This window comes from Bufo bufo, chromosome 10 (assembly GCF_905171765.1).
Source record: "Bufo bufo chromosome 10, aBufBuf1.1, whole genome shotgun sequence".
NCBI classification, from domain to species: Eukaryota; Metazoa; Chordata; class Amphibia; order Anura; family Bufonidae; genus Bufo; species Bufo bufo.
In genome coordinates this window covers 128,698,133-128,712,810 of record NC_053398.1, presented here as the reverse complement: position 1 = coordinate 128,712,810, position 14,678 = coordinate 128,698,133, and the positions used below count along the sequence as shown (strand labels likewise).

General features: G+C 43.8%; 1 protein-coding gene across 1 annotated transcript in view; it reads left to right on the top strand.

Moving 5' to 3' along the window:
• ANKRD11 (ankyrin repeat domain 11) overlaps nt 1–13,768 on the top strand; it is a 163,337-nt gene extending 149,569 nt beyond the window's left edge. The window contains exons 10-14 of the mRNA XM_040409901.1: nt 557–1,020; nt 5,546–5,644; nt 6,009–6,152; nt 6,385–6,477; nt 7,587–13,768. Coding sequence (XP_040265835.1) covers nt 557–1,020; nt 5,546–5,644; nt 6,009–6,152; nt 6,385–6,477; nt 7,587–7,772 — 986 coding nt within the window. The 3' untranslated portion in view covers nt 7,773–13,768. The remainder of the gene's footprint in view (nt 1–556; nt 1,021–5,545; nt 5,645–6,008; nt 6,153–6,384; nt 6,478–7,586) is intronic.
• Nucleotides 13,769–14,678: the final 910 nt, after the last annotated feature.

Below are 14,678 nucleotides of genomic sequence, written 5' to 3'. Positions count from 1 at the left end.
CTACGTAAAGAGGAAGAGGTGCCTCTACGTAAAGAGGAAGAGGTGCCTCTACGTAAAGAGGAAGAGGTGCCTCTACGTAAAGAGGAAGAGGTGCCTCTACGTAAAGAGGAAGAGGTGCCTCTACGTAAAGAGGAAGAGGTGCCTCTACGTAAAGAGGAAGAGGTGCCTCTACGTAAAGAGGAAGAGGTGCCTCTACGTAAAGAGGAAGAGGTGCCTCTACGTAAAGAGGAAGAGGTGCCTCTACGTAAAGAGGAAGAGGTGCCTCTACGTAAAGAGGAAGAGGTGCCGCTACGTAAAGAGGAAGAGGTGCCGCTACGTAAAGAGGAAGAGGTGCCGCTACGTAAAGAGGAAGAGGTGCCGCTACGTAAAGAGGAAGAGGTGCCGCTACGTAAAGAGGAAGAGGTGCCGCTACGTAAAGAGGAAGAGGTGCCGCTACGTAAAGAGGAAGAGGTGCCGCTACGTAAAGAGGAAGAGGTGCCGCTACGTAAAGTGGAAGAGCTGCCTCTACGTAAAGTGGAAGAGCTGCCTCTACGTAAAGTGGAAGAGATACCTCTACGTATGACCCGTAACCGGGCCCAGATGCTTGCCAACCAGAATAAGCAAAACTCTACACCTGCGGAGAAAGAGCATCCAGTAGTAACCACAACAACTACCCGAGGCAAGAGTAAAATCAGCGAGGAGGAAGAGCCACAAACACACCCTCGGAAGAGAAAGCTGCAGAAACCTAACCAGCTCCAGCAGCAGATAATAAGCAACACCAGTCAACAAACTCGAGAGATGATACAGCAGACTTTGGCTGCCATAGTGGATGCTATCAAGTTGGACGAGATTGAGCCATATCACAGTGACAGGTCTAACCCATACTTTGAGTATTTGCAAATTAGAAAGAAGATTGAAGAGAAGAGGAAAATCTTGTGCTATATCACTCCTCAAGCACCGCAGTGCTACGCTGAATATGTCACCTATACTGGCTCGTATCTACTAGACGGCAAACCGCTCAGCAAGCTTCACATTCCAGTGGTGAGTGATCCTACCTAATGCAAGGTTGCTGACAGTTTTGCAATCATGGTGATTAGTCATTTAAAATCAGGTATGACGTTTGCAAAAAAAAAAGTTTTGGTTAAGGCTACTTTCACACTTGCGGCAGAGTCATCCGGCCAGCAGTTCTGAAGTTAGTTTTGTTTGGAATTGCGTTCAGTTTTTATTGCGCGTGTGAAATGCGCATTGATGCGTTTTTCGCTAGGGTTGTTTCGGGTATCGAACTTTCGATACGGTATCGATACAATACCGGGATTTGTCTTTTATCAATACTAGGCTGTGCTACTGCACAGCCCAGTATCGGAGAATATGGATCATGCTGCTCTCAGCAGCACAGGGAAGAAGGAAGCAGTCTCTCTCTCGCCTCTGTGCTGACCCCCCAGTATTAAAATCATTGGTGGCAGTGGCCACAGAGTCCTCTCATTGGTGAAGTGGCAGTTTCTGATCGGAGCCCCAGCAGTGTAATCCTGGGGCTCTGATCGGTTACCATGGCAGCCAGGATGTTACTGAAGCCCTGTCTGCCATGGTCAGCTCCCTGCTGCTGTGTATACTATGCACAGGGCAGCAGGGAGAGTGTGAGGTCCTATTCACCCTAATAGATCTTTATCAGGGTGACTAGGACAAGGGATTAAAAGATCCCAGGTTCTAGCCCCTGAGGGGGGAAATAGTTATTAAATGAGAGGTAAAAAAAAAAAAACACCAAAATATTAAGTATAAATCACCCCCTTTCCCAATTTTACATATAAAATATATAAACAATAAATAAAATATTACATATCGCCACGTCTGAAAAGTCCAAGCTATTAAAATATAAAAAAAATATCTCCTATGCGGTGAACGCCGTAAAAGAACAAAAACTGCTCTATTCGCCTTTTTTTTCTTTGTCACATCGTCCCCCCCAAAATATAGGACTGTTCGATTATGGGCCAGATGTTCCATAAAATGCGGAATGCACGCAGATTTTTTGGGCATTTTATTTTTTTTCACGTGGTATCGAGTAGCACAATACTTTTTATGGTATTGAAACCGAATCAAAATGTTGGTATCGAAACAACCCTATTTTTCACGCGCGTGTTAGAAAACGGAATGTTTACAAACAACTTCTCTTAGCAACCATCAGTGAAAAAACGCATTGCATTTTAATTTTATTTTTTTCATGCAATGCACAAGTGATGCGTGAAAACCAAAGCTCATGTACACAGACCCATTGAAATGAATGGGTCCCGATTCAGTGCGGGCGCAATGCATTCGCATCACGCATTGCACCCGCACGGAAAACTCGCTCATTTGAAAGGGGCCTTAGGGTATATTCACATGTCAGTCTGCTCTAGGCCTCTTTCACACGAACGTGTGCGCTCCGTGGCCGTATTGCGTACCCGCAATACACGGGCGCCGTTTCGTGGGCATTCCGCATCACGGATGCGGACCCATTCACTTGAATGGGTCTGCAAATCCGTAGATGCGGAATGGAACGGAAGCACTACGGAGTGCTTCCGTGGGGTTTCGTCCCGTACTTCCGTTACGCAAAGAAAACCTACAAAAGGGCACTGAAAGCTGATGAACTATAAAAATATTATTTTATTGGGTACATAATTAAAAGCATACATGGAGATAACAGACAAATGCACGAAAGTGCAGCACAATCCTGGGAGAGCTGGTGGAGTACAAAAAATAGTAAAAAGACAGAAGTGACCTGGGTAGGGATGTATCTAAATAAGGCAAGGTTACCATATAAAATATATGTTGAAGGGATACCCACTATTGATGGGAGTATATATAATCTCGTCAAATATAAAGTGCAAGTGCAAGCCTATATCTAAGCAAAGGAGAGGAGAAATAACCCTTCAATGTGGGTCCCTGAACACATATATATGCATATACCTATTCAAGTAGTCTGAGCGGGTAAATAAAGTGCATGTGCAAATCACATAACAATTTATAAGAAAAAACACTTGGTGAGTGTTTGGTCAGAAAAACACAAGACAACCGCAGAAGTTTAACAGGTAAGTAGATGAACAGGAATGAGGTCACATACCGTATGTAAAGTGATGGTAAGTCCACAGGAAGACTGCACACCCCGACGCGCGTTTCGATTTGAAACCTTCCTCTGGGGGTACAGTCTTCCCACTGGAGTAGTCCCTCTTAAACAGGTGTTCCGCCAATCAGGATCCATTACTCGGACACGTGAGTTCTGAGGCACAGGTGGACCGCGCGGTGGCCAATCGCGCAGGTACAGCTGCGCCTATTCGCTCAAGGACCTTACGTGACGTCAACAACGTCATAATCTCGCGGGATGTTCAAAGGTAGCCGATATTACAACTACATCTATTGCTCAAGGACCTTCCATGACGTGATAAACGTCATGCTCTCGCGAGATACTCAGCGGTCACGTAGTAGTCAGTATTATAACCAACAGGGTCATACAGGCGGATCACATGATCGTGAATTACAGTCACATGTTTCTACAATGGTTCAAAACGTCATCCAGAAGGGGAGGACACAAGTAGGCACGTCACGAAGTGTAAACAGGTGAACATAGGCACACGATAATGCACCTGTGTATTCATAAAATTATGATACACAGTAAGTGCATAAAAAAAGATGATAATTTGGCGAGGTCACATGAGTCGCGGCTGCATAGTCTCTCCAAAAGGGTGGCAGCCTATACCGGATACCCACACAAGGAGAGACCATGGCCGCGAGTCACGACCTCAGCAAATAAAATTACATATATCAAGAAAAATAGTGCGATTATATATGTGTATGTATGATAGTGCAATGTGCACAACGTAATAAGCAAAGTGAAGGGTTGAACTAGGTAAAATGAGTCACAGCGATATAATCTCCCAGCAGTGCGGCAGCCCAAATAGGTCGCCCAATGGGGGGAGAGTGCATGGCAAGGAGTCAAAACTAAGCTCTGAAAAAAATGATTTTTTGCTAATATATTTATAAATGCATAGTGCGAATTCATAAAAAATTGGATGAAGTAAAATGAGTCACGGCCACGCAGTCTCCCAACAGGGAAATACCCAATAAAGGGAGACTGTATGGCCGGGAGTCACAACCAAACCCAAAGTGGAGAAAAAAAGGGGGAAGAGTTATTAATGTACTGAATAAGTGCATTGTGCAAGGTACAAAATATTATAGGTGATGGAAGAAAAGAGTAATCAATAGGTGAAAATGGTACACATGTGTGACATACATATATGGACCTAAGGGAACAATACATATATGTCATTCGTAAACCATGGAGAATGATGATATAAAAACACTGGAAAAAGAAAAACGTGAAGTGACATTTCGATCCTTCAGATTGCATCATTGATGACGTAGATGGTCCAATAAAGCATGCTCAAGATACTTATGGAGAGCGTAGAAATACATTTAATGACCTATGATAGAAAAACATTATTAATAGCGGGACTCGCCAGTGGGAAGATACATAAAACATACTTATGAACATGGGATCCTATCAAAGGAAAAAGAGTTAAAAAACAAAAATGTATAAAACATTTATGTTGTTAAAGTGTAAAATTACATGTTCACTGTAGGAAAGGGGCATACGACAGGGCATCATTGAGGCCCTTTGGTTGTTTAGTATCCAGGGTCCAAATCCACTTTGTTTCTAATTGGGCCAATCGTTTCATTAAGTTACCACCGCGCATACCTAAATCAATGTGGTCAATGCCACAGACTTTCAGGGATGAGGGGTCGCTATCGTGAAAGCTCTTAAAGTGTCTCGCGATCGGTTTTAGATCATCCACTTCAGTGGTCTCCTTCGATTTTAAAATATCTCGGACGTGTTCGCGGACTCGCACTTTTAGTTCCCTACTTGTCAGTCCCACGTAAATTTTTGGACACGGACAGGTAGCATGGTTCGTGTGCAAGAGGCCTTATGCAGATTTTCGGTGCATGTTTTCATGCTGTTTTCGCAGAGGCTCCCACCAAACCCTCACTTCTTTCAGATTTTGACATGGATCCTCAGGATAGGTCATCAATATCAGATCAGTAGGAGCAGACTCCTGGCACCCCACCAATCAGCTGTTTTAGGGCACTTTGGCGCTGTGCTGTACTCTGGCCGCCTCTTAGACCAGTGATGTCATGTTCATCGGTCACATGGGCCTATGTGCCCATTTAAGTGAATGGGTCTGGGCTGTAACACCAAGCATAATCACTGTGCTTGGTAAGCTGTTGAGGAGACTTCGGCCACTACCTATGGTGGAACATTTATATGCATTTGTGGTATCTAAATTCGCCATAGTAGTTGGCGCTATTGTGCAGCGCCCAGGAGCCTCAATGTCCGTTCTCTCTGCATAAGGATGTTTTCCCGCCAACCGTATTGCAGCTGTATTTTCATCCTCAGTAACAGATCCTAACTGGTAATGGCAGACGACCTTTACCAACTGTTTTACTTGCTTTGTTCTTACTGAATGTGATCCCCTTCACAAAACAAAATATTTGTTTCCCACATTCAACCACAGTCATTAAACTCTACTTGTATCTACAGATCGCACCACCTCCATCATTGTCGGATCCTCTTAAAGAACTGTTCAGGCAACAGGAAGCCGTTCGAGGGAAGCTTCGTCTGCAACACAGCATTGAAAGAGTAGGTGCATTTGCCGTTGACCCTTCTATTTTCTCCTCCTAACGTTTAACCTCCTCGGCGTCGTAAACAATTTTCTTTTTTTTTTTTTTTTCCCTCTGTGCTTTAAATGAGCCATAATGTTTTTACTTTTCTGTTCACATAGCCATATGAAAGCTTGTTTTTTTGTGGGGCAAGTTGTAGTTTTATTCTAAGGCCTCTATTTAATCTGTATATGTGTGTTGGTGCATGTACTTATAGGGGCTTGCAAGCCCACTCCCCCCTTCCCCCATGCCATTAGTCTGGAAATGTATTGCATGGTGTTAATAACCAGGACCAGTTTCCCGGCATATGGACTTAATACATTGTTCTATCTTTTGCCCCATAGGAGAAGCTCATAGTGTCTTGTGAACAAGAGAACCTTCGAGTTCATTGCAGAGCAGCCAGGACGATTGCCAATCAGGCTGTGCCTTTCAGCGCTTGCACCATGTTGCTAGATTCGGAGGTGTATAACATGCCTCTGGAAAATCAGGTCAGTGGTTTTGTCACTCTTTCTTTATTCCTGCATCTTTCTTAATTCATGCAAGTATATTTGCAGCGCTTCTCTGAAGGTCATTGCACATTATGAACATCAGATCAGTGACAAATGGCTCATTAGGTTAGCACGTATTTTCTTCTATTCATACATAAATTTATTTTTTCCTTTTTTCCATTTGAAATCCCACTTGGTTATTAGTATTTTATTAACTGTCTGTGCTCTATAGGGAGATGAAAACAAGTCAGTCAGAGATCGATTCAACGCTCGCCAGTTCCTGTCCTGGCTACAAGATGTGGACGACAAGTACGACAGGATGAAGGTGAGTGGGCAGATTGTCGGCAAGATCTGGCATTTAACAGGCTTATCCCTCTTTCATATACTGTCTTTGAACACTCGGGCTTGGGCCTCATGGACATGACCCTATCCATTTTTGTAGATCCGCAAAACATGGATACCAGCCATATGTATCCCCTTCCGCCCTGGACTAAGTTACAAATGCCTATTCTTGTCCTCAAAATGGCCCATTAAAATCATTGGGTCCACATCTGGTCTGCAAAAAAATGCAGACTGAAAATATGGTTGTGTGCATGAGGCCTTAGGTGGCAGCACTTGAGGTAGATAAAAGCGTTGCAGAGCACACTGCTTAGGCTACTTCCACACTGGCGTTTCTGTCCACTTGTGAGATCTGTTTCAGGGCTCACAAGCGGCCCAAAACGGATCAGTTCAGCCCCAATGCATTCTGAATGGATAAGGATCCCCTGTTTAGCTTCTCTTACTGGAGCAGGTCAATGGATTTGATCAGTTTGATCTTCTAACTGACTTAGGGCTCATTCTGACGACCATATGTTTTGTGCCTATCTGTGGATAGGGGATAACCTTTACCGACCAGAATATCACACGGCATTATACTGATTTTATAATGCTGTGTAACCCTGAGAGTCCTGAAATCTACTTAATTACACGAACAGCATCATGCAAGTGTCATTTTGTAAGATCCTGTAAGAGGAGCGGAGGCCAGAACGGGACATCTCGCTGACACGCTGCGAGTTTATAGCATTCAACTCGCTCATCTGTGTCTGGCCCAATTCTAGTCTTGTGGAAACAGCCAAGGATGCTTTCTTGCCGACTGCCATAGAAGTGATTGGAGAAGGCCCCTACACGTGAGCAGCCACATCTCCTCCGTTCATGCCTGTGGCAGCCAGAGCCTAGTTTGAGGACCCCTGTTTTGGAGGATGCGTAGGTCTTAGTGGTGGGGCCTGCATCCATTTCTGGCATTCTTTGTGGATATATTCTAAATGATTGGAATACCCCTTTAATGCTTACTAGATATTTTTTAATATGTAGCTAAAGCAAATGCATTTTAAAGGCACACATTGTTCTACTTGTTTGACGATTGTCTTGTCTTGTTTTTGTTCTTTTCCCTTGAAGACGTGTGTATTAATGAGACAGCAGCATGAAGCAGCAGCCTTGAATGCAGTGCAGAGGATGGAATGGCAGTTAAAGATGCAGGAGTTGGACCCAACTAGCCACAAATCCCTGTGCGTCAACGAAGTTCCCTCTTTCTATGTGCCAATGGTGGACGTTAACGATGACTTTGTGCTCTTGCCAGCATGACAAGGCGGACTCCTAAGGTTGTTAGTTTATTATTTTTCTTCTTCTCAACCCAAAACTGGCAAGGGCCGGCCCCTTTGGCTCAGACTTCACTTGCATCATTTCGCTTGCTGATGAATCCGCTGCTTACAAGAGGAGGAAGCATTTTTAAATTAAACAAATACGGAAACCTCCGTTAGAGGAATTGCACTTTCTTCACAGCTTAAACGCACCGCTCCTCCAGGTCGCAGGCGGAGTGGGCTACCGTGTAAGGAGCATGCACAGGCGGAGCGACAGGGAGGGGGAGCAAGGGATCAAGGATGCCACGTGTGTTGCCGTTATACACACTGCTGCGATATGTTCCATTGTGCTTCAGAGACCTCGCAAAGAACCAGTGGAGAAAGGTGCATCGGTTCACCATGGTTATTTTTTATTTTTTTTCAGGCACAGTTCCAGTTGTTCATAAACTTTAAAGGACAAGACTTTCATTTGGTAAACCCCCCCCCTCCCCCCACCTCTCTTTTGTTCCATCTCGTCAATGCGACGAGAATTAAAATCGCCTTCAGCCGCTGACTACCTCATGTCAGCCTTTAAATTACTGGGCCTCCGTTGCTAAGCAGGGGCGGTCTGTTCCTTTTAATTGTTCTTCTCCTGTCCCGTATCCTGGCAGATTCTGCATGTGGTTCATTCTGGTTTAGGATTTCCTACCTATGCTTGAATCCAGCCATACCAAGCATGGGTGGTCCGAAAATTTTCATTTTGAGAGCAGAGTATTGCTCAGTTTGTGTCACTTTTCTCCCCCCCTTCTTAACATCTTTTAACCTTGGGCATTTTGTTTCTCTTGTCGGAGAACTTTAACTTGAAACACTACAGAGCCAATACTTATATGTATGAAAAGACAAAAAAAAAGTATCTGGTAAATTATGTACAGTTTTTATACACATTACCCTATGTACTTTGCTGCCTTCTAGATAAATTATTTTGCAAACACATTACTGCACAGTTGTAAATAACTTATGTACTGTAACATCACTTTCAGTTTTGTGTAAAGAAATAAATGACTTTAAAAGAAAAAAAAAAATAACTTTGTAATATAGTTCACCGTAGGCAGCACTTCTCTGCAGAGACATATTCTGGGAGTGTGGTCGACAGTTGGGCCAAAAAAAATGTTCGGTTCAGTATTTTGCTAACTTTTTGTGTCTCCTTATAACTTTCATTTTGTCCATGGATAGCAGTTGTAGTCCGTACACACCAGGCCGGGGTATAGACCTTGTGCCTCAAAAAGACTCTCTATTTACATGCTCTGTTCCTTCAAACAGCACCAGTTGTTGCTTGGACGTACATCTTTTGGTCCACCGTTCTGTTGAAGATCCGGTTGGGTTTCTTTTAGATCATCTTGGTAGTCCTAGAGGTTGCGTCTTAGCTGTGGCTGGTTAGTATGGTGTAAGGTCTGCTTTAGCACAGGTTAGCGGTCTGTTGTGAATGTTCGTGTAGTCCAAAAGGAGCTTTTTATAAGCTGCAGGGGTTCTGTCATCTGCTTTACTTAGATGGCATGTGTCTGACGTAGCGGAAGTCTTAGGAGCGCCATCGTGGTTCATTAACCACAGTAGTACTGACTCCTATTAAAGGGGTTTTCAAGTTTTATACTGATGACCTATCCTCGGGATAGCTGATCAGTGGGCTTCCAACACCTGCTACCCCTGCCAATCAGCTCTTTAAAAATGCCACGGCGAAGCATTGCTGCCTCCTCGCAGCTTATCAGCTTACATTGTATAGTGGCCATTCTTGATAATTGCAGTTTAGACCCATTCACTTGAATGGGACAGAGCTCTATCTTGGGACATGTGACCGATGAACGCGACTTCATTGACCTAGGAAGAGACTACAGCGCCCTCCAGAGCCCTGCGGCCTCTTCTTACAGAGGTGTCGGGCGTCGGACCCCCACCAATCAGATACTGATGACCTATACTGAGAATGGGTCATCAGTGTTAAACACTATGAAAACCCCTTGTAACCACCTTATCCCAGTTTGGAGTTCATAATGGGGATCGCCTCCTCTCCTCCAGATCATCACTGCAAAAAATGTAGACCCTAACAGATGTCATTGATTGTCTGCGGCTTGCAGGGAAGACCCATGGAATATGCGGGCAATGGATGTGCCGCTGTACTATATTGGGTGTAAAAGGGTTTAGTCTACACCTCCATAGTCAGATGTGTTTTACTGGCTGCAACACCTATTGAGAGATTCTGGGCTTGATCAGCTGTTTCTTTTCCTTTGTTCTTGTGGGTTAGGGTTTTATAAAGTTCTACTTGCCCAGAGGCCGATTCCAGTTGGGGCCCAGCTATCGGGCACTGATTTATTTTTTTGACATGCATGCCCAGTGATGGGCTAAACACGGCTTTCCTGTGGATTTCCTGCTGTCTGAGCTGGTATCAGTATGCACGCTGAAGCTTTGGGATATCTGTGTTTTACTCCTCCCTCCTTGTGTTTCGGTAGCGCATAGACTTCAGTCTGTCTCGTTTGCTTCTTTTCATTTTTATTGGTGCACAGGGTTGAGAGTTCATTGCACAAGTTCCCCTGTATTTAGTTAAAAAAAAAAATGTATAGAACAAAGATAGATCTGCATTGGAGGAAGATACCGCATTTTTTTTGGTTGAAGGATTAGAATTGCTCGTTGAAGATTGCATTTTACTCATTTTTCTGCTATAAATAATTTTTTCAATTGGTCTTTATTAAAAATGATCAGCCGTTTCTGAGATACAAGTGTTAAAAATCAGTCTGTTTTATAAGCCATTACTTTGTTTTCTTTGAATCCCATAATCTGTCGGTCTCCTGACCGCACACACTCATTGTAGGTCAATTCTTATCAAACTGATAAGAATATGGATGGTTATGAGGTCTGAGATAAAAACTACACATGAGCCGACAGATGACTAGATTCAAAGAAAACAGTGGCAGCTTACAAGCACTGATTTTTAACACTTGTACCTCGAAAACAGCAGAACATTTTTTTAATAGACCAATGGGGAAAAAAGTATTTTTAGCCCAAAATGAGTAAAATGCAATCATTAAAAAAAAAAGCTAGACTGTGTCCATAGCTTGTTTATGGAGTTCTTAGATGAGGAATAGTAAGAGCAATGCTACCTGTAGGGAGAGAGCATCTTCACCGTAGATTTAAAGAGTAATTTAAACAAAAAACGGACATGTAGCGATCTGAGAAGTTTTGATCAGTGGGGATCCGGGGTGCTGAAACTCCCACCGATCGCTTAAATGAATGGAAAGATGTGAACGGTTTTCAATGAGCCAGTCTTCATCTCGTGAAGAGCCAATGCTCGGCTGAGAACTTCTGCCCCTTCGTCTAGTGATCGGCGGCAGTCGCAGCACCCAGACTTCCGCTTTTGTCATAGAAGAGAAGTTATTCTGTGTCTTCTTGTTCGTTCTCCATTTATAAGAAATGTAAATCTAAAATGTAATCTAGGTTGAAGAGGCTTTTTGGTAGGATAAAACCTATGAGCAGTTCTATTAAAGGATTTTTTTGGGGATTTTAATATTAGATTACCTATCCTCGGGATATGTCATCAATATCAGACCAACAGGGGTCCGGCACCCCCACCGATCAGCTGGTTGAAGCGAAGGCTGCGCTCCATGCAAACGCTGCCTTCTCTTCATTGTTTGCCTGCTCGCCGACATCACAGCGGTAGCAGTGTAATTACAAGCCGTTCCATTCACGTCTATGGGACGGCAGCTTCTATTACACTTGAATACTACGGAGCCATCCCATAGAAGTGAATGGGACGGCTTGTAATTGCACTGCTCACCGCTGTGATGGCGGCGAGCAGATAAAAAATGAAGAGGAAGAGAAGGCATTGTTTGCATGGAGCGCAGCCTTTGCTTCAACCAACTGATCGGTGGGGGTGCTGGATGTCAGACCCTGGTCCATCTGATATTGATGACCTACCTATCCCAGAAAACTCCTTTAAGATTCTCAGCAGACCCATCCCACTGCAGGATCACCTTCTCATCTCGTGTCTGCGAGGGGTCTGTCGGGCACCCTTGTGAGTCCAGTATGCGGTAGACTGAAATACGTGTGCCATACACATTAAAGGGGTTGTCCACTGGGGACTTATTTTTAGGATTCCGCACCGTTCCACCACTCACAGGTCTCCCGCTAGGTTCAACAGACAGGAACTGACTGGATATGCCTGTTCAGCCAATCACTTGCCGCTGAAGCCAGGGATTGGCTATGCAATCATTTCCTGACATTTTCCTGCATTTTGAGACAAGGAAGCAGAGAAGAGCCAGGAGCCGAGAAAGTGTCGGTATAGGAGTGGCAGGGGATCGGAGGGATTTTTTTTTTAATGCTTTCCCAAAAATGATCCCCCCTTGCATGGTGACACGGACTTGTCTGTACTGCTAGCGCAGTGACAAACCAAATTTGGGCTTAACAGCTGACTAACCACGGAACGTTTTGTTACTAGGGATGCACTGCCTAACGACCAATACGGTTGTCAGGCAGTACATCCTTAGCAACCAGTCTGCCTCAGATCACACAGGTCCTCAGCTAAAGAGAATTGCTGCTGAGTAGAGAGGCACGGCAGGGTTTTTCTGTCATTCATTAGCATAAATTTTGAATTTACATGGGGAAAAAGTGTACCTAAACTTTCTTAAAACTTTTGACATGCATGGTGACTTTTCAGACCTTTGATCGGTGGAGAGACCCTCACCGATTGCTAGAATGGAAGGGCAAACGTGCTCGGCCTGGTGCTGTGCCTGTTTGGTTGACTGACTCCGATCTGAGGCTTAGGCCCCATGCACACCACTGTTTTTATGGTCTGCATCCAATCAAACTCTTGCGGATCGAATGCGAACCCGTTCATTTCAGCTGGGCTGCAAAAATGGCTGACTTCCCGCAAAAAAGTACTATCCCCCATTTTTGTGGAACGTGCGGAGCGCACACGGCCGGTATCCGAAAATGGATACGGTCATATGCGCGGGGCCATAAAGACTTTCTATTGAGCCTGTACACCAATCACTGAGCTCTTGGAGAAGAAGCAAGCCAGGCTGATCACAGCCGCCAACTGAGCACTTCTACCCTTCGTTTTGGTGTTGGCATCCATACCCCTGCCAATCGAAACTTGTATCAAGTTTTCTGAAAGTTTAGTTATGCTTCAAGATTCTGTAAGAAGTCTGCAACACTATCACGAGCTTATAAGGAATCGTTTACCAACGCAGCGCGTATCCTCCCCTGTTTATGTAGGTGGCAGGACCCGCTTTAATGTGCTTATGTTTTAGCGGAGTGTCTTTGTTGCCCTCGTATTTTTCATTTTTAGCCTTTACCGTTTTTGGGTTATTTTCTTTTAATATTTACCAAGTTTAAACTTTTTAAATGTTCGCCGTTTTGAGTTGTTTTTGTATTGAATGTCTATTGTTGGAAATAGGATTCTTTTTTTATTTTTTATTTTTTTTGTCCTTCCCTTTTCAGATGAAACCTTTCCAAGTTCAGGGCACGAGTCTTTCCACAATCAAAACTGAAAAAAAAAAAAAAAAGTAGCAACTATTATTTATTCTCTTCTCACCTGTGGTATGTTGATTCATGTCTCAGCAGATTGTAAATTTCCCTCATGTAATGGTTCTACGAGACATTGTACATATGTGTAAATATCGAGCTAGCAGGTCGCTCCACACCCTTTGTTACAGTTCACTTCCGTACAGTGTGTGGATTGATAAAGCAGCCAGATTGCGTTCTTGGTAAATGTAACAATGTAATTTTTTTTATTCTTTTATTTTCCACTTGTTTGTGTACATATTGTTTTGGCAGTGCTGGTGCTGCCTTTGCACTGCGCTGCCCTTTTTGCGGTTCAATCATTCAGCTGTATACAACTTCCTGCAGAATACAACACAGTAAAATTTAAAAAAAAAATGTTATTTTCTACAATTGCATGTACAGAACGAAGGCCAGAAATGCTCTTGTCCCTCAGAGATAATGTTCATAAATAAATTAAACGAAAAAAAATTCTAAGTCTCTGTGTTTTTTATTTTTATATATTATTTTTTTATTTCATAAATCTACCGTGACTTGTATATGGCTGATTTCAGACTGTGAGTAGTCCAAGAAGACTTTCTGCGTGACTAATTATTAGTGATCTATAATGCTGTGAGTTCCATCCTAACCACTGGTCTGTTGTCCTGTATTCATATGATATGAGTACAGGACAATAGACCCGCGATTTTACAAACATCGAAAAAAGTCATGGGTGAAACGACCCTAATGGCCCATGCCCGTATTGCAGCCATTGACTCAAATGGGTGCTCGATCCGCAAGATTTGGAGCGGAAGCCCACGGAAACACTACAGAGCGCTTCCATGGGATTCTGGTCCGTGCTTCCGCACAGCAAAAAAAAAAATTCGGTTTTGCAGACCGCACACATTTGTGTGCATGAGCTCTTAGGTGCAGTTCACACATCAGTGTTTGGGCAGTGATTTCCATCACTTTATTGTGAGCCAAAACCAGATACGGGTCAGAAACCCGGAACAGGAGTAAGTCTTTCCACTATCCCTTACCTCTGTGTAGGCTCCATGCCTAGTTTTGTCCTATAATCATTGATGAAAATCACTGTCCAAAACCAGAGGGGCACCTCCAATGAGGCCAGGTGAGGCGGCTGCCTCGGGCAGCGAGACCTAGAGACAAGAGGGGGCAGTGGCTGGGACATGACAAATGAGCGCTTCCATTATGGAAGTGCTCATATCTCTATATTCCGTGAATCACAGTATGACTTTAACAGTAGGGCTGGAGGGGGGCAGCAGAAAGGCTAGGTGCACTCATGTTCAAAACACTGACTGTGTAAGCCTGGTTTCACGTGTCTGCAGAAGCCCCCGTACTGATCTTCCTAGCATGGCATTATATTGTAGAACACTGACCGCATTAGGTC